At 42.7% G+C, this 21,010-nt stretch overlaps 1 protein-coding gene across 1 annotated transcript in view; it reads left to right on the top strand.

Annotated features, from left to right (window-relative positions):
* SH3YL1 (SH3 and SYLF domain containing 1) overlaps positions 1 to 21,010 on the top strand; it is a 110,959-nt gene that overhangs the window by 35,394 nt on the left and 54,555 nt on the right. Inside the window, exons 2-4 of the mRNA XM_030555526.1 lie at positions 5,720 to 5,830; positions 6,881 to 6,994; positions 10,313 to 10,377. Coding sequence (XP_030411386.1) covers positions 5,720 to 5,830; positions 6,881 to 6,994; positions 10,313 to 10,377 — 290 coding nt within the window. The remainder of the gene's footprint in view (positions 1 to 5,719; positions 5,831 to 6,880; positions 6,995 to 10,312; positions 10,378 to 21,010) is intronic.

The following is a 21,010-nucleotide window of genomic DNA, read 5'->3' on the forward strand; positions in this document are numbered from 1 at the left end:
GCAACTCCAGACAGCTACCGATCGGTCGCGAACCAGTTTGGAGTGGGAAAGTCGACCGTTGGAATCGTGTTGATGCAAGTTTGCGGGGCCATTAATCTCATCTTGCTAAGAAGAACCGTGACTCTGGGGAACGTGCAGGACATTGTGGACGGCTTTGCACAAATGGGTTTCCCTAACTGTAGAGGGGCGATAGATGAGACCCATATTCCTATTCTGGAACCACCCCATCTAATGTCCGAGTACATTAATCGGAAGAGGTATTTCTCTATGGTTCTCCAGGCGCTTGTGGATCACCGTGGGCGTTTCATTGACATTAACGCAGGCTGGCCCGGAAAGGTGCATGACGCATGCATCTTTTGGAACACTGTCCTGTTCAGGAAGCTGCAGGCCGGAACTTTTTTCCCAGACCAGAAGATCACAGTAGGGGACGTCAAAATGCCCATTGTAATCCTTGGAGACCCCGCTTACCCGTTAATGCCGTAGCTCATGAAACCGTACACAGGGAGCCTTGACAGCAGCAAGGAACGGTTCAACTACAGGCTGAGCCGGTGCCGAATGACTGTGGAGTGTGCTTTTGGCCGTTTAAAGGGGCGCTGGCGATCTCTGTATGGGAAGCGGGACTTGGGGGAAAGCAGCATCCCTGCGGTCATATCCGCATGCTATACCCTCCATAATATTTGTGAAGGGAAGGGTGAAGCATTCAGTCAGGCATGGACCTCCGAAGTTCAACGCCTGGAGGCTGAATTTGCACAGCCAGAGAGCAGGGCTACTAGAGAGGCCCAGCACAGGACTGCAAGGATTAGGGATGCCTTGAGGGAGAAATTTGAGGCTGCAAACCAACAGTAATGTTTGATGCCTTGCATGGGAGTGAAGTGCAGTGGTTATAATGTTAGTAGGAATCTGTGTTTGCTAAGATGATTTGCAGTGCCTGTTTCTTTCCTGGGCTAAGGTATCTTTAACTTTCTGCAATAATAAAGACTGTTTTCAAAGGCAAATATTCATTTATTGAAGACACACAACTTTTTTGGAATCTGAAAGGGCAAAGGGGCGGGGTGAGGAACTGTACAATCACAGGTTTGCTTATGTCCTGTCTGGAGTGCTGTGCAATGACTGCTGCACTTCAGAATGGCTATACTGCATGGTGATGGGGGTTGAGTGCAGAGAGTAAGGGTCATAGTTCTCAGGGCTGGTTGGTGAACGTACAGGTGTTGGAGGCAGCTGGTGGTGGTAAGAACTCGCATGCTGGGGAAGGAGATGTGGAGCTAACATGGGGGCATAAGGGAAAGAGCTTTGGGACAAGGGCAGTGGGGGCGGGGGCGGTGGCGGTAGTGCTCCGCCTGCATGGCTACAAGCACCTAGAAGGAGTCTGCTTGGTGCTCCAGGATGCTTATCAGCCACTCCGCGCATTGCTTCCTTTGCACTGCGTTTTCCCTGCGGATTCTGCTTTCCCTCTCCCTTCACTCCTGCGCTTTTTGATTCTCTGTGAGAGATTGCTGCATCACTTCTTGCAGCATGTCTTCTTTGCTTTTTCCCGGCCTCTTCCGGAGGTATTGTAGTCTCTCAGCCGGTGATAACACGGACAGCCGAGATCTCAAAGTTGCATCTTTAAAGTCAAAATGCAACACTTAACAGAGACAGCATTGTTTATACCAGACAGAGTAATTCCCTGCATTGAAGCAGGGCACATTAACAGTCTTCACAATAGCATAATTTTCCCATCCCAAAGAGAGTGCACATAACCCACGGGAGCCCCGAAATGGTGAGTAAGGGGGACTGATTTGTTCAGGGCTGTACTGGGGTTTCTGTGCATTGGGGAAAGCAAACAGCTGCAGGGGGCACCTACACTGAACACCTGGGAAGCACGGGAGGGTCTTCTACTGCAATGAGGATTCCGCCCTGGCCCTTATGCAGCTTGCTTGTGTGCAGCAATGGTTCCCACACCCCTCCAGCTATCCCACAGTCCCCGCAGTCTCCGAAAAGCATTTGCATTCTTGGCTAAGCTCCCAGTGCCTGAAGGGTCAAAAACATTGTCCCGGGTGGTTCAGGGTATATGTCATCAATTTACCATCCCCCTCACCCTCATGAAAGAAAAGGGAAAAAAATGGTTTCTCACCTTTTTTCAATGTCACCGTGTGTCTACTGCATGCTGCTGGTAGATGCAGTGCTGCAGCGCTGAACAGCAGCATCCCCTCCCCTTCCTTTCCTTATGGCAGACAGTACAAAATGGTTGAAAACCATCCTCATCATCCCATGAGTGCTCCTGGCTGGCCTCGGTGAGGTTGGCCGGGGGCGCCTGGGCAAAAGTGGGAATGACTCCCGGTCATTCCCTTCTTTAAGCTTCTCCTGGAGAGGCAGACAGTGCAAAAGGCTTAGTAACCGTCCTCATCATAGCAACTGGAGGCTGAGCTCCTCACCCGCCTCCCTTTCATGTCTAATGAAGATTCTGTACTGGCTGGACTATCATAGCAGCTGGAGGCTGCCTCCCTCTCATTTTATCTCACTAAAAAGTCAGTGTTTCTTATTCGTGCATTCTTTATTACTTCAACACACAAATGGGGGGACACTGCCACGGTAGCCCAGGAGGGGTGTGGGAGGAGGGAAGCAACGGGTGGGGTTGTTGCAGGGGCACCCCCTAGAATGGCATGCAGCTCATCATTTCTGTGGGATCTCTGGGGCTCTGACCCAGAGCGGCTGTGCTCTCTGGTTCTCTAGTAGACTTGCCCCATATTCTAGGCAGGATTGACTATTTTTGGACAAAACATAAAGATGGGAATGACCTAGTGTCATTCCCATTTTTGTCCATGCGCCTCTGGCCGAGCTCAGTGAGGCCAGCCAGGAGCACCCATGACAGCAGCAGACGGTACAAAAGGACTGGTAACCGTCTCTGCTACCTTGCAAAGACAAATGAATGTGTAGCAATGCAGTACACATACGGTGACAGTGACAAAAAACTAAACAGGCTCCATGGTTGCCATGCTATGGCGTCTGCCAGGGCAATCCAAGGAAAAAGGGCGTTAAATGATTGTCTGCCGTTGCTTTCACGGAGGAAAGATTGAGTGACTACATTTACCCAGAATCACCTGCGACACTGTTTTTCCCCATCATGCATTGGGATCTCAATCCAGGATTCCAATGGGCGGGGGAGACTGCGGGAACTATGGGACAGCTACCCACAGTGCAACGCTCTGGAAATCGACGCTAGCCTCGGTACATGGACGCACACCGCCAAATTAATGTGCTTAGTGTGGCACTCGACTTTATACAGTCTGTTTTTAAAAAACCAGTTTCTGTAAAATTGGAATAATCCCGTAGTGTAGACATACCCTGGGACAAGGACCACAGTGGCTCTCCCAATAAACCTGCACAAGCACTTTGCCCACGTACCGGACGAGACTTTTGAAGAGATTACCGAGGCCGATTACCGCGACGTGATAGACCATATCGATGCGCTATTCCACATCTAGGCATGCAGGCATGCAGCCCTAACACTCCCTCCTCTCCCGAAAAATTTCCATCCTGAAAATAAAATCCACTTACCGGGAATTCACTCCTCTCTTTGTCCTCCACCAAGTACAGGCTGCTGCTGCGACTGGCTACCTTCCTCTTGGCTTGAGAAGAGCTCCTGGCTGCATGCCTCCAGGGACTCCGGGGTGTCTCGCCCCACCCCAGTACTCTCACTCTCACTTTCCTCCTCCTCCTCCTCCTCCCCCGGCTCTGAAGTGTCCATCGTGGTCCTTGGAGTGGAGGTGGGGTCACCCCCAAGTATCGCATCCAGCTCTTTGTAGAAATGGCAAGTTGTGGGGGCAGCCCCGGAGCGGCGGTTTCCCTCGCGGGCTTTGCAGTAGGCACTCCGCAGCTCCTTCACTTTAACCCTGCACTGCAGCGTGTCCCGGTCATGGCCCCTTTCCAGCATGGCCCTTGATATCTGCCCATAGGTATCGTAATTCCTACAGCTGGAGCACAGCTGGGACTGCACAGCTTCCTCCCCTCAAACACTGATGAGGTCCAGCAACTCGCCATTGCTCCATGCTGGGGCTCGTTTGCCGCGTGAAGACATGGTCACCTGGAAAGATTCAGTGATTGCACTCCACACCTGGCTAAGCAAACAGGAAGGGGATTTTTAAAATTCCCAGGGCATTTAAAGGGCGGGTCACCTGAGGCCAGGGCAGTAGAGTTCGAACTGATGAGCAGAGTGGCTGAACAGGCATTCTGGGATACCTCTGGAGGCCAATAAGTGATTTTGGTGGCCACACTGGTGGAGCAGTGCTGCATCAACAGCGCTATAGTCTTTATTCCTCTTGTCAAGATGGAGTACAACTAGCGGTGTGGTCAGGGAGATACAGCGATGTATGTGCCTTCCAAGTGTGGATGGTGAGTGAGTTGCAGCGCTGTAAAGCCACCACCAGCGCTGCAACTCTCCAGTGTAGCCAATCCCTTATGCTTGTACGGCTTAGTGATAATAGGACACTTCTTGTACTGTTTGGCCAATTTAGAAGTGCTACTCAAGAGTCATTGATATGTCTTTCTTGTTAATTCAAGGCTTGACTAGTTGCCCTATGGCTATGGGTTAAAAAGTTTATGTAGAGCAAAGGAGTGAATGAAAATTTTAGGCATGCTAATTAGAGTGGCTAGCTGTTCACCTAGTCACTGCCCTGCAAATGTGATTTTCTTTTCTTTTTGTTTAAACTTTTTCTGGTGTACTGCCCAAAGGATTGTTTGTTCTAAGATCATTATCTGTCAGTAAAAGCAGAAATTGTCAGAGGCAGGAATATTTCATGTTGGAAAAAATAGCATAATATTCCTGCTTCCTTCAATATTTTTGAGAACCAGTGCTGGCTTTTCACTTGTGGCAGATAAAAGAGTAAGAGTGGTGGCCCTCCTTGATGTGTGGACACAACAGTACTACTCATATGTGAAAAGTTATTCACATAAGTATGTGTTTACAGGATTGGAGCCTAAGATTTTACAATCTTTTAGGTAGGGTCAGTGATTTGATACCTTTTTTTTTTTTTAAAGCATTTAGCATATTTTTGGGGTTCTATAAACAAGTAATAATTGCTAGTAAACAGGTGACAAATATTCTGTCTATTAATTGCTTAAATGAAACAAATCTAATTAACTTATGGAAAGGTCTGGATGTAATTGTCATTCTTATTAAAGATTGGCTGCTTTGTGGGTTTTCAGAGTGGAGCTGATGCTGATGTTTGACATTTAAAACCGTAAATGAATTAGTATCTTCCTTCCTGCGAGGCTGTCCCTCTCCCTATGTTGCACTTCCACAGCTGAAGTTTACAGAGGTTTTTCAGCTGGATGCCTCTTGATATAAAAGAGAAGTTGCTGTTGACGGGGTGTTTTTTGTGAAAGCCTTTTTCCTTTGGAGTTTTGCTCCTTCATGCCCTTTAGTCCACAATAGTCTGTATCTGTTCACTTTCAGGGCCTTTTAATAAAAAGGGCTTCTGAGGAACAGAATAGTGCTTGTAGTGTAAAGTATTGAGAAAGTGGAGACCATTTCTTCCTGTCTTTACTGTATTGTTATTAGTTGGTTGTTATATTTTTTAGGATTCCTACATACAAATACTTGCATTAGTTTATTGTGTTAGGTAGCTCTTGTCACTTTAAAAAAAACAAACAGTAAAAAAGGATGAACTCTTTTAAACTGTGACTCCAAGAGTATAATTTCAATAGTCACATTATATATATATTTTATTGTCTTTTACAGTGAATAATCCTATACCTTCCAGCTTGAAGTCAGAAGCAAAAAAGGCAGCTAAAATATTACGAGAATTTACAGAAATAACTTCCAGAAATGGACCTGATAAGATCATACCAGGTTAGTAAGTATACAAATTTGTTGCAATTGAAGGGCTCACTTCTCCAGACCTCACTTGGGCAAAACTCCCATTGTCTTCATGATTACCTACTGTGTTCATTGTGCATTTTCTCCAAGTGTAATGAAGACCTGGATCCTACAGGTATAATTTTTGTGAAAGGAATTTACTCTTAAGAGGTAAAATTTATTCTTGTCCAGGGGTCCTCTGCTGAATCTTTCTCACAACTTATTCCCCACCCCATCTCACCTCCTCCCATTAGCAAAAGTCACTGTAAGAGTGGCTATGTTGGTGGACATCTGCATGGTGTGGATGGGGGCTCCATATTTGCCCTGTATAAACTGGCACATAGGGAGGACCAGATATAATCACTGAAACCTGTACATCTGTAGTAGTTTGTTAATATCACCAGAATCCTCAAGATAGAATTGTAGCCTTAATATACACATTTTTAAGATATGTTACGGGGCTAAAAATAACCTCTGTACATTATTTTCCTATGACCCTACTGTAAATCAAAATGGAGGTAAATGGAGTTACACCAGTATAAAACGGTATAAAAGGAAAATCAGGCCATCTGACTCTGTTTTCCACTGTCCTTTTTTTTCTGCCATCTCTATTTTTTTTCCTCTGTGTTCTAATTTTCCTTCCTTGTCTTATATTCCAAGTTTTATTTGAATTTATACTAGTTGTGTTCCAAAAGATATATAATAAAACTAGATTTTCTTTTCTGATGTCATTTTATTATGAGCCAAGTATTGAATAACTATGGGGATGTTAATCATTTTTATAAAATGATCACATATTAACATGTGCTCTGTTATTGTTAAAATTCTCCACTTGAAAAATCCATTGAGGCAGGGATGTTGAGTCTCCATTTCTTTTTGTATTTCACTAATTTAGCTCACTTTTTTGTTATACATTTATTTCAGTCTCTTTCTTATTCAAAATTGTTAAATGTATGGCTGCTTTTTGAATCATGATTGTGTTTTAGTATGTTCTTTATGCTCTTTTAAAAATGTTAATTTTAAGTAATTAATATTTGTTTTCAGCCAATGTAATAGCTAAAGCTAAAGGCCTTGCAATTTTGTCTGTCATCAAAGCTGGATTTTTGGTAACTGCTCGAGGAGGCAGTGGGATTGTATTAGCGCGTCTTCCTAATGGAGGTAAGGTGACATTTTCTCAGTCAAACCAAGAATTAGAGTGTGTATCTTCCTTTCTACATCAGGGGAAACTTCAAAATAAGTTTAATTCCTTTTTCTTTCTTCCTTTTTTTTTTTCTTTTAATAAACCAGAACATAGGAAATGCCATACTGGATCAAACCAGAGATCTGTCTAGTCCAGTAGCCTGTTTCTAAGGCTGATTTTTACATTAGAAAATTTTGTATCTGTTTTCCAGCAACATTGCAGCAGTAGTGCTGTAAGCACTACTATTGACTGGACTTAGGTTTTTTAGCATCTTTGCTGGAAAGCAGTATGATATTTTCTAATGCACACGCAGTGTAACAGTAGCTAGTGCTAGAGCCTTCAGAACAATGTGTAATATCCCCATAGTGAACAATTTTAGAATTCGTTTTGAAGCATGAAGGTTAATATCTCTTGTAATATGTTTAACGTATTATTATTTGTGTGTGATCTTTTGAAAATGAGTTTCATAGGTAAGTTTTATATGTTGTGTCAGGAAAACAATCCAGTTTTAAACTTGTTACTATTTAGTGGACTGAGTTTGAAGATCTCACTGCAGCCCCTTGTACCACCTCCTTAGGAAGAAAACCTTTTACAGGCTAATCTTCAGCACTACTTATGGAGTTCACACGCATTATTATTATTATTATAGGAAATCTCAGGCCTACCAACAGAGAGGGCAAAGGGGGTGAATTGCTCAGGAGCCTGGTGATTTTAAAGGGCCCAGGTGGATGGGATAGATAACGTATTTTTTAAATAAAAATTAAGATTACAAAAAAGAAATCCGGTTTCCTGCTGCTGCTCTGTACAGAGCGCCATCCCTTATTGTAACAGTTTGCTAGATTGCTGCTGCACCCTGCTGGTCTGGCAGTCTGTCGGAGCGTCAGCAATAGCAGCTTGGGAACCATGGAGCTTGCAGCCTCCTCTGGCTGCTTAGGAGCCCCTGTGCCTGCCATACTGGCTCTCTGGCTACCAGGCTGAGGAGACTTTAAAGAGGAACAAGTTCCCTCTGTGCTACCAGATTTCTTCCGCCAGGGCTGCAGCTCCTCACCAAACACAAGCCAGTAAGTTCAGCCACCCATTCGAGCCATCCTAAATTTGCCAAGAGGCAGCTGGGACTAGCTGCCCCCCCCCTTTCACTGCCTCCATCACTGGCTGACCAGCTGCTATTACAAGCGCATTATGATGGGCCACCTCCACCCCTCAGCCAGGGAACGAGGCGCAAGTTTTCCCTCTGCCTTCGCCCCTGGCTGCCTCCTAATAGATGTGGTCGCACTATGCCTGCCATCTCCTCATTGCTCTGGGTGTTGATGTCCCACAGCACCAGTAGTGCAAGTATTGTATATTTGAACATTGTTGGTCATACTCAGTTACATCTTCTATATCAGTTTTTTCCTTGTCTTTAGATTACACATAAATCGCGATTAGGTGTTTTATTCGCCTAGTTGATACTTTAGGTGTTTTCTTTACTTTGTGGTTCTTTAAATGTTTATATATTAATTAATTTCATTCCGTAATGTTTTTATTTAATTTAAATATATAATTCAAAATAACAAATTCTACATCTTATATTTAGTTTCACAGTTTATTTAATACTGGTGCTGTAACTGGAAAAAAAAGATAGCTAGGTCAAGCAACGCCACAACTTACACATAGTGAGTTCTAATGTGTTATCAATAGGATAAAAAGTAGTATCGTAAACCTCAGCCATCCCTTTCTAGGGGGACAGTTGACTTTTCTACCCTGGGGCCCAGAATTGCTGTCAGCGGGCATGGGAAAGCTACCCAGAATGCAACAATTTACATACAAATAACCAAATGTACTGGCTGGGGGACTTTTTGAGGGGAAGATAGGAATCCTGTCTAGAAGAGAAACTGTAAAATAGCTATAATAAGTGCTGAACTGAAGGTTCTGCTTACTGGGTGTTAAAACTATAAGCATTTTCATGTCCTGAATATTTCTTCACCTATGTTCAGATGAGAGGCTTGTTCAACTCTTAGTTACGTAATGCCAAGAATTCTATCAAGGACAAAATCCTAAATCAGAGGCAGAGCTACACTGAAATGGTGGAAGCAGAGATGTAACTAGACATTTTAGAAATGGGGTAAGCAAGCATATTTGCACCCCCTGCTTGTTTTTTTGGTCGTTTCTCTGCCCCATTTTTCCTCCTCTATGACTTTGCACTCTGCGTGGCTGCCACTTGCCCAATCCTGTTTATGACCATGGGTGAATAATATTTCAGAGTGTTCAATGATGTTTCTGAAACTCATGGTTCCTATACTGTTAGTTACCAAGGTTTATTTGTCTGTCACTGTTGATTTATAATTAGAAGTAGTGTTGTATGTGTTTAAAATCAATATTTACCAGTAGAAGTATTACAGTAAGTAACATTAGGTAATATGTATTAGGAATTCAATATGCAGTAGCTCACTACAGTGTTATGAAATAGTTCCTTAGCTAATGAAGATATTTAGTATGCAATAGAGTTCTGCTCTGTTGGTTGGTTTAAATGTGAGAACTAATTCTTGTTTGTTTATAAAAGTGCTGTGAAGCTCACAAAGGCATAGCAATGGGAAGTAACTGTTAGCAGAAATACATGATCACTAGTAAAAGTAACCAAACAAAAATGTTTAGCTATATTGATGCACCACATAAACCTTCATATGTTCAAACCTCTGATGTTCTGTGTGAAGTATTGCGATACTTTTTGAAACAAGCCTTGGTGTTCAAAAGATTAACTGAATCTAAATATATGATGTTTGAAAAATGCTTTTGAAAACATGCACCTTAATATATTAAAAAAATTGCAGACAGTTGGCCTAAAATAAGAGTTCTTCAGTGTAAATGGTGCTGTCTCTGAAGTATCCCTTTGATATGGTAATCAGAATTACAGTGAAATTTCCAATGTACACTGTTGTTTTTTTCTTTACTATTGCAATATTATTTATCGAACAAACTATCCCCAGGCAGCACTTTTTTCATTTGCTATCTATTTGATGTTGCTATTCTTCAGGTGCCTTCCATGAAAAGCAGTTTTTACTTTGAAAACATGACTTTCAAACTTAGTTTTGGATGGCACTGAAAATTTTGAGGCGCATTTTAAAAACAAGAAAAAATATATTTAGCTTTGTAATTTTTTAGGCTTCAGTTTCAAAATTTGTATGTCAAATGCAATGACTTGTAATATTTTTCATATTGTATTAGTTGACCTTTAATTTCTGTAAAGGGGAGAACTTACTACTGTTAAATGATGATATGGTTGAAATTTTGTAATATGTATCTTATTTTGTGTGGGTCAGGTTGGTCTTCTCCTTCTGCAATAGGGATAGCTGGCCTTGGTGGTGGATTTGAAATTGGAATTGAGGTAAGGATTAAATACATTTGTAATATCTTACAAAAGTAGAGTTTTCTGTGCTACAGCCATCGATCTTGAAATACGCAGTTTTTCAGTGTACATGAACTATAATTGAAACTTATTTTACAATATTGCATGTACAGTATGCATTTTTCTCATGTTTTCATAAAATGATATATTTTGAATGGGATGTAGAAAATCCATCAATGAAGATTGGTACATTATTATCTGATCTCTTTGCTAATTAACTGAAGTATAATTAAGCATTAATTAATGCATGTCTAAAGAGTAGGAACAAGTGACCTGTTTGATAAAAAAAAATATATATATTGTCCCTGGGATAAAGAAGTGAGATAAAGGGGATAGAAGATTTTGTAGTTGGACTCGATAGGATTATATACAGATAGTGTTTGCAGATAAAGTGAAATGAGCAGTGTGTGCTAAATGGTAAGAGGAACTGTATAATGCCCCTCCCCCCCAAAAGGATTGATGGATACAAGTGAAGGTAAATTACATAAAAACAAATGGGTAACATTGGCCCCTTTTAAAGTTAAACCTAGCTAAGTGAAAACAGTGTTAAAAGCACAGTAGATGCATGGATTACGTTAATTAACAAAAAGTTTTATGTGCAAATCACTTACGTACTCCAGCATATATCAGCTGTAAGTGTGCTCTTACATAGAACATGCTGTTTCTAAACATTAGAAAATGAAGTAACAAACTTGTCAGTGGCATTGGTGAAACATTGTCTGCTACAGTGAGAGGTACTCGGTATAAAACCTGTCAGGTTTCTTACAGTGGTCTCTAGAGAAAACCACATATTTTGATTCTTAGTCTTACTGGCTTTGCAAAACCTGCTGAAAGAGTCAAGGATTTAAATTTACACTCGTTTCAGGCCCAGGACTTGTTGTATTGAGTTTTGGAATAGTGCCAAAAATAACATTTCTTGACAGAGGGACAAGTTTTTAAGTGTGGTGCACATGAGCCATCGGGACTAGAAAAAAATGCCTTATCGTTAGAATTCTAGTTTGTTCATATTGTGTATGTATTTTTGTAGCCAAACAGGACTCGCTCTTTCTTTCATTCTCAATATAATGTGTATGTGTACTTCTTTAGATTAAATTACATGATAGACGTCCTCCTCCCTCCCATAACAATAATGTAATGTTAAGTTTGACACATCAAAGCACTTATCAGAGGGGTAGCCATGTTAGTCTGGATCTGTAAAAGCAGCAAAGAGTCCTGTGGCACCTTATAGACTAACAGACGTTTTGGAGCATGAGCTTTCGTGGATGAATACCCCCTTTGTCAGATGCATGTCGAAGTGGGTATTCACCCACGAAAGCTCATGCTCCAAAACGTCTGTTAGTCTATAAGGTGCCACAGGACTCTTTGCTACTTCTATCAAAGCACTTGCAATCCAGAAAATGCTGAATTATGGTTGAAAGTTGTTAAACTACATAGCACTTAATTATTCCAGAAATTTCTTCTCCCTAGCTCCTGCAGTATCTTGGTACACTTTCCATATATGCAACTGGCCTCTCATATGGCACACCTTATGTTCATATCACTTAATTGTGGTAAATATCAATGTTACTGTACACAAACAAACTTTCCATTGATGATAAAATAAAAACATTTCCATTGATGATCATGGAAATTTACAGATAGCCAAAGTAAGAAAAATGCTGCCTGAAAAGTTTTATTAGATTTTAAAAAACAGTGATTTAGGCTTTTGAATTAGGCGTTACAAATGGACTAGCAAATGGAGTAGTACAAATAGATATGATTTGTTGATTTAAGAATATTTAGTTTGTATATTTAGAGGTGATGTTGACAATTTGTGTTTTAAAGGTTATAAAGCTTTAGCTTTTGAATCTCAGCATTTGGCATTAAATAATTGTCTGGACTTCATAATTTCGTGCAACTGTGAAAATTAAAATAAATAAAAATATTTAAATATGCTCAAAATAAACATCAATATTATCTGTCAGAATTATAAAAATCAAATTCTGCCAAGCCTATCTGTAAGAGTTTATTCTATTCTTCGGTAATGTGCTTCTGTTATGTAGTTCTGCACCTGATAGAATCCTTACCACTAATGAAGGAGTAAACAAGGGACTATTGCTTAAAGATGTTTTTTCCCTGAAGGCAGGGCCAGTGCAAGGATGTTTCACAGCCTAGGCAAAACTTCCACCTTGTGCCCTTCCCCCCCCCACACTCCCACCTTGAGGTGCCCACCCCGTGGCAGCTCCACCCCTCCGCCCTGAGGTGCCCCCCTTGCGGCAACTCCCCACCCCCCCCACCCCTGCCCCAGCTCACCCCTACCCCGCCTCCTTCCTGAGCACACCATGGCTGCTTCACTTCTCCTGTCTCCCAGGCTTGCGGCGCCAATCAGTTTAGGCACCGTAAGCCTAGGAGGTGAGAGAAGTGAAGCGGCCATGGTGTGCTCGAGGAGGAGGCGGGGCAGGGGTGAGCTGGGGCTGGGAGTTCCCCTGCGTGCCGCCCTCCCTTCCTTACCTGCTGCAGGCAGCCTTCCCCACGCTCCCCTGCCCCAGCTCCCTCTGCCTAAATGCCGCTGGCGACCGGCGGCCGGAGATCCGGCCACCACGGTCACTGCCAAAGAAAATGGCACCCCCCAAATGCCAGCACCCTAGGCAACCACCCAGGTCGCCTAAATGGTTGCACTGGCCCTGCCTAAAAGTCAGTCATTCAGGGAGCCATGTTTTTTATATTTTCAATAAAATGTGATGTTTTCATTTGCATTTTCCATTGCTATATACGTAGTCAGTCCAACATCCTTAATATTTATTATTTTTTTCAAATTAGTCAATATATTTCTTCTCATGTCTGTTAGTCTGATATGACCTTTACAAGGTTTATCTGTTACCATAGTTTTAAATGCTCTGTGTATTGTTCAAGAAATTTATTCTGTGATCCTAGACTTCTAAAACCAAAGACATTAGAGAGGCAACAAACTTATTAGATCATCTGATCTGTTCCTTTGAGTATATGTAGTGGTGTATAGTTCAGTCTTAGTTTTATATGCCCCAATTGATTGGGCTTCAGATACTTTTCCTTGGGAAACTGTTTCACTGTCAGGAAGGTTTTTTGTTTTTTGTTTTTTTTTTTTTTCTGAAATGTATCCTAAATTTTTTTTTGTACCTCTTTGGTGTTTCTTAGATTTCTCCCCATCCTCCCCTCAATTAAATATCTCTGTATATTTTCTGCTTAATATAGTAAAGTTGTAATTTTCCAAATTGTTCAGTTTTCTTGTTCATATTTCTACCTATTTGGTACCAGATTAAAATGCACAGTATTAAGTGCCTTCCCTGATCAGGGTTAGGGTCCCTTTGTATTCATTCTTTGTTATCATTTATTATAATTTATTATATTTATTTAATTAATTAGTTTTTGGTAACATATTTCAGTTAAGTATCTTATCTAAATTTTATTAGATTTTAGTTCTGTTTCAGATCATTAATAGAGATGTTACATTAGGTAAGGCTTAACACCTGTTCCTGTGGTTCTACTAGACCAGTGGTTTTCAAACTAGGGCCGGCGCTTGTTCAGGGAAGGCTCCTGGCAGGCCGGGCCTGTTTGTTTACCTGCCATGTCTGCAGGTTTGGCTGATCGCGGCTCCCACTGGCCATGGTTTGCTGCTTCAAGCCAATGGGGGCTGCAGGAAGCAGCGCAGGCCGAGGGACGTTCTGGCCGCCTTTCCTGCAGCCCCCATTGGCCTGGAGTGGGGAACCGCGGCCTGTGGGAACCACAATCGGCCGAACCTGCGGACGCGGCAGGTAAACAAACCGGCCTGGCCTGCCAGGGGCTTTTCCTGAACAAGCGCCGGTCCTAGTTTGAGAACCACTGCACTAGACAACTTCCTCAATGTCAATATATTGCTATTACATTTTCCTTTACTTACAGACTTTCAGTTTCCATGGCAGTTTTCATCCAACTTGAATTATATTTGGGTACATTTTGGGAACCTCTGTCAAATACCTGATTAAAAATCAAATATGTAACATCTACAGTATTCTGTTCCTTCAATAATAATGTAATTGTATAACACAATATTCCCAAACAACCAGCTTTATCTGGTAAAAATCACTGTTTTATAACATGATATCTAAACATAGATTTGTGTTATTAAAAAAAGCTCACCCTGCTTTTTGGTCATGGTTCTCTAAGGAGTTGTCTACACTACAAAATTAAGTTGACCTAAGTCAACATAACTGCCACCGCAGTAATTAAAACGGTTGTCCACATCAATACTATGCTCCTTCTGTCAGTGCTGCACATCCTCACCAGGAGCACTTCCACTGACAGTAGTGGGGAATTATGGGACAATGACAGCTGGAGCCCGGCAGCCCTGGCACTGACAGCCCCAGCTGTCAGCCAGTTATTGGGCTCACTCCCCTGCCTTGGTGCCTATCTGACATCTCGGGCTGTCAGCACCAGACTAGGGAGGTGTAGGGGCTCCAGCTGTCAGCCCCGCTCAGCCAACAGGCCATGTAAGTAATGCAGTGTCTACTGGGTTGCCCTAACTACATCGACATAAGCACTACGCTTCTCGTGGAAGTGGAGTTGTTGTTTGGGCGTAGTGGGCAACTTACTTCAGCGGAAGCAGCATTGTAGTGTAGACACTGACATAATTAGGTTGACACAAGCATTGTAGTGTAGACCAAGCCTCATCCTCTAAGAATTGTTGTCCCTTTATATTTGTTCCATTATTTTAGTTAGGATAAAAGTTTTAGTATTGGTGCTACATTTGCTTTCCTTGAGTGAGATTCATAGCCCAAAGGATAGGGAGGCTAGTGTGGCTTTAATCAACCTTTCTACCTTCCTGATCCTGGGCCAGTTGTGACTGGGGATGACACAAATGTAATTTAGAGAGCTTTGGGGGCCTGTCTGAATTACTGCAGCTTCCCTGGGCTGCCCTGTGGGATGCAGTGCTGTGTGCTGAAGCCCTGCCCCTGGCATGCTCCTAGCCAGCTAACCAGCCTGTGTTTTTTGCAAGGTATTCCAGTGGTCACTTGATAAGCACCTATTCAGTATTTTGTGTTTTCTTCATTGTTCAGTGGGTGGCCTCGGACCTTGTTGCTGCATGCTGTTCAAACCCTGCCATGAACACAGAATTACTAATTTCCTCCTGGACTTTTCTGTAGGCTCATCACCATAATATCCAAGTCCTTCATAGACATTAATGACTTTACTTTCACAGCACCTTCTGAGAAATGTGTGTGGTATTGCTAGGCTTACTTTTTTACATTTCTTCCCTTTATGAGTGAAATGTCAACACTACTGGATGTGGTGACTGATCATAGACATCTTTATAATTAATCATATTTGGCATCTTATAATTAATCTAACCATTCTCTATTGATTTTTCTACACAAAATATTTTGATGTACATAATCAGTTATGAAAAAAATGAGGAAAATTTAGCAATCATTCTGAACAATTTTGTTCCCTGAGTTTGATGCTTTTGAAAACTTTACAGAATATGCAACAGCCTCCTTCAGGTATTCAGCTTCATATTTATACAGCTGATTATATGCATGTGTTTTGTGTACGTATTTGTCTGTGTGCACATCTTTTTTCATAGTTCTCTTAGTGTTTTTGCCAGTCAGTAAATGGGAACTACAGCTTATGGCATATTATTTTTTTAAAAGTCCTACCTTCTCTAGGTTGTTTTTTTTCTGAATGTGCATGTATAAGTGTGTATCTATATTATTATACAAGTGATAAAAGAGGGCCTTTCTGGGATGGATTCAGAATAAGTTTATACTTGTAGTTTATGTTCTGAAAATGTTCATATTCATGAGATTTATAAGTGAACAAAGAAAAGAGCTCCTTGATCCCAGCTCAGGATCACCAACATAGGGGTGGACTTCAACATCTTGATTGTCTCCATCTCTGAAAATGATTCAGAAGCTGCAATTGCTGGCCTCCTCTTTCCAGCCAGTGAACTGATCTCTCTCCTGTTCTGCATGGTGCTTCATTCCCAAATCATCCAGCAGTTCATTCTGCCTTCTCTGCCTTGAGCACTTGAGAAACTTGGAAAAGTTTCTCCCAGCTCCACCATCAGTCAAGTCCTTAACCTGATGGATGACCAGGGATATCAAATGAGTCAAATGAATGGCTGCTTAACACACTCGCTCCATTTAGAGGTACCAGTGAATGCCAGCCTACTGGAGTACAGAACCCATATTTCCACGAAATCTTCCAGGGAGCTTCTTAACCAGGAACAGAGATGCATAGCAACATTTCTGGAGCTAAGGGCAGTCTTTCTGGCACTAAAGCTATGTACTCTGATTTGTTATAAAGCAAATTTGTAACATTTTGAAATATGATGAAATTGCCATTTAGGACCCAGACCCAGTAAAGGACCCCTCCACCACTTTTCCTAAAAAAAAAAAATTTAATTTTCTTAGCTTTGCTTATTAAACTGTTTGCCTTTTAGTTTTTTCAGTCTGAATTATCCTGTCAGAACCAGGCCTTGGTTTTAGACAAGCTTTCTTTTTCTATAATGCTTCTTACAGATATTACTTAGAAAAAAATTACAGGAGGATTCATAGATTCCCAGGCCAAAGAGACCATTGTGATCATCTTGTACGACGTCCTGTATAACTCTGGCCATAGAACTTCCCCAAATAATTCCTAGAGCACATCTTTTAGAAAAAAAGTCCTATCTTGATTTAAAATTTGTTAGTATGGGAGAATCTGTCATGACCCTGGGTAAATTATTCCAGTGGTTAATTATTCTAATTCTTAAAAACTTACACCTTATTTTCAGGCTGAATTTGTCTAGGTTCAACTTCCTGCCACTGGATCATGTTATACCTTTTTCTGCCAGATGGAAAAGACTTTTGTTAAATATTTGTTCCCTGTGTAGAAACTTATGAACTGCGATCAAGTCACTTCTTTGTAAACTAAAGAGAGAGAGCTCCTTGAGGCTGTCACTGTAAAGCAGGTTTTCTAATCCTTTAATGATTCTTGTGGCTCTTTTCTGACCCCTCTCCAATTTTCTACCATCTTCAATCGTGAGCACCAGAACAGCACACGATATAACAGCAGTGGTTGCCCCAGTGCTAAATATATCAGTAAAATAACCTTTCTACTTCTACTTGAGCTTCCCCTGTTTATGAATCTAAGAATCACATTAGCTCTTTTGGCCACTGCATCATACTGGGAGCTCGTATTCGACTGATTATCCATCACAAGCCACAATCTTTTTCAGAGTCACTGCTTCCCAAGATAGAGTCCCCTATCATGTAAATATGACCTACATTCTTTGTTCCTAGATTCATACATTTTTATTTAGCCATATTAAACTGAGTATTATCTGCTTGTGCCCAGTTTATCTCTTTGTATCAATGATCTGTCCTCTTCATTTTTTACTACTCCTCCAGTTTTTCTGTCTGTAACCGTGTCTTTGTGGGTCACAATTGAGAACAAAATTCAGGACAAACTGCTGAGAAATAGGGCAGTAACACCCCAAAATGCTGTGATCATTCTTCCTTAAGATATACCAAGCCAGCAAAAAAAGTAAACGTCTGTTTCACCATACTGACTAACAAGAAGTCAGAAAAGCAGTTTTCTTAGGCATTCCACTCCTCATATCCCCACCAAAAACACTAGGCTTAGAGATCAGTGGTTCTTTAAAACCTGTTTCATGAAATAAAAGGTTCTTCTGATCCCAAAGGACCAGCCACACAGCCAGATCAATATATAACTCAGATCTTACCTAAAAAGCACGCTGATGCCAATCCTTTAGTATCTAAAATCTAAAGGTTTATTTATAAAAAGAAAGGAAAAAATGAGAATTAAAATTGGTTAAAGGAATCAAATACATACAACAATTGCAAAGTTCTTGGATCAGGCTTGTAGCAGATAAGGAATAAATTGGTGGTTTAAGTCAAGTCTCTGGTTGCTTCCAAATCATTGGAAGGTTCTCGATCCCTTGGTTAGAATGCTCCCATTAGTATAAGTCCATAGTCCAGAGGCTGGAGCAGAGAAGAAGCTTGAGCAGGAAAGAGGCAAAATGGAGGTGTTTTCAGGGCCTTTTATAGCTTCTGCCATGTGGAGGGAAACCCACTGTTTCAAACAAAGCCCTCAGCACAGCCAGTGGAAAATCACAGGTGACAAGATAGTGTTTGGAGTCACATGGGCAAGTCACATGACCATGCATGATTCTTCTTAGGGTATGTCTACACTACGGGATTATTCCGATTTTAGAGAAACCGTTTTTTTAAAACAGATTGTATAAAGTCGAGTGCACGCGGTCACACTAAGCATATTAATTTGGCAGTGTGCGTCCATGTACCGAGGCTAGCATCGATTTCTAGAGCGTTGCACTGTGAGTAGCTATCCTGTAGCTATCCCATAGTTCCCACAGTCTCCCCCTCCCTTGGAATTCTGGGTTGAGATCCCAGTGCCTGATGGGGCAAAAAACATTGTCACGGGTGGTTCTGGGTACAGCCTCACCCCTCCCTCTGTGAAAGCAGCAGTAGCCAACTGTTTCGCGCCTTTTTTCCTGGGTGAACTGTGCAAACACCATAGCACAGCAAGCGCGGACCCTGCTGAGCTCAAGACAGCAATGATGGATGTTTTAAAGACCTCGCACATTCTCGTGCAGTCAATGCTGAACCGGGACTTGCAAAGCCAGGTGAGGAGGAGGCGACTACGGCAGCGCGGCGACGAGAGTGATGAGGACATGGACACAGAATTCTCTCAAACCATGGGCCCCTGCGCTTTGGAGATCCTGCTGGTAATAGGGCAGGTTCTAGCCATTGAACGCCGATTTTGGGCCCGGGAAACAAGCACAGACTGGTGGGACCGCATAGTGTCGCAGATGTGGAACAATTCCCAGTGGCTGCAAAACTTTCGCATGCCTAAGGGCACTTTCATGGAACTTTGTGACTTGCTTTGCCCTGCCCTGAAGCACCAGAATACAAAGATGAGAGCAGCCCTCACAGTTGAGAAGCAAGTGGCAATAGCCCTCTGGAAGCTTGCAACGCCAGACAGCTACCGGTCAGTCGGGAATCAATTTGGAGTGGGCAAATCTACTGTGGGGGCTGCTGTGATGCACGCAGCCAAAGCAATCACTAAGCTGCTGCTACGAAAGGTTGTGACTCTGGGAAATGTGCAGGTCATAGTGGATGGCTTTGCTGCAATGGAATTCCCTAACTGTGGTGGGGCGATAGATGGAACTCATATCCCTATCTTGGCACCGGAGCACCAGGGCACCCAGTACATAAACCGCAAGGGGTACTTTTCCATGGTGCTGCAAGCACTGGTGGATCACAAGGGACGTTTCACCAACATCCACGTGGGATGGCTGGGAAGGGTTCAAGATGCTCGTGTCTTCAGGAACACTACTCTGTTTAAACGGCCGCAGCAAGGAAATTACTTCCCAGACCAGAAAATAACAGTTGGGGATGTTGAAATGCTGTCGTTATCCTGGGGGACCCAGCCTACCCCTTGATGCCATGGCTTATGAAGCCATACACAGGCAGCCTGGACAGAAGTCAGGAGCTGTTCAATTATAGGCTGAGCAAGTGCAGAATGGTGGTAGAATGTGCATTTGGCCGTTTAAAGGCGCGCTGGTGCACATTGGTTTGGCTGAGGTCTGAGAGAATCAGCAATGTCCCCATTGTTATTGCCGCTTGCTGTGTGCTCCACAATCTCTGTGAGAGTAAGGGGGAGGTGGGAGGCTGATGCAAATCACCTGGCCACTGATTACACACAGCCAGACACCAGGGCGATTAGAAGAGCACACCAGGAAGCGGTGCACATTAGAGAAGCTTTGAAAACCAGTTTCATCACTGTCCAGGGTACAGTGTGACTGTTGTGTTTGTTTCTCCTTGATGAAACCTCTCCCCCCTTGATTGACTCATTCCCTGTAAGCCACCCCCCCTTCGATCACAGCTTGCTTTCTAAGGAAATAGTCACTCTCATTTAAAAATCATGTATTCTTTATTACTTAATTATAAAAAGAGGGAGAGAACTGACTAAGTAGCCCAGGTGGGGTTTGGGAGGAGAATAGTAGGGAAGGAAAAGACCACTAAAAAAGTTTCATAATAATGAGAGCTTTTTGGTTGGGCTGTCCACTGGGGTGGCGTGGGTGGGTGCACGGAGCCTACCCCCACGAGTTCTTACTCGTCTGGTGGGTGAGGAGGATTAAGGAACATGGTGAGGGGGGAGGGTGGTTATACAGGGGCTGCAGCAGCACTCTGTGATCCTGCTGCCATTCCTGAAGCTCCACCATATGCCACAGCATGTCAGTTTGATCTCGCAGCAGCCCCAGAGTTGCATCCCGCCACCACTGATCTTCCTGCCACCACCTCTCATCTCGAGCGTCCCTCCTGTCCTCACGTTCGTCCCTCCTGTCCTCACGTTCGTCCCTCCTGTCCTCACGTTCGTCCCTCCTGTCCTCACGTTCGTCCCTCCTGTCCTCACGTTCGTCCCTCCTGTCCTCACGGTCACTGGCATCTTTCCTGTACTTTGCTACCACGTCCTTCCACTCATTCAGATGAGCTCTTTCATTGTGGGTCACTTCCATGATTTCCGAAAACATTTCTTCTCACTTCTTTTTTTTTCTGCTGCCTTATCTGAGATAGCCTTCAGGACAGAGTAG

Source organism: Gopherus evgoodei, chromosome 3 (genome assembly GCF_007399415.2).
Source record: "Gopherus evgoodei ecotype Sinaloan lineage chromosome 3, rGopEvg1_v1.p, whole genome shotgun sequence".
In the NCBI taxonomy this organism is placed as follows: domain Eukaryota; kingdom Metazoa; phylum Chordata; order Testudines; family Testudinidae; genus Gopherus; species Gopherus evgoodei.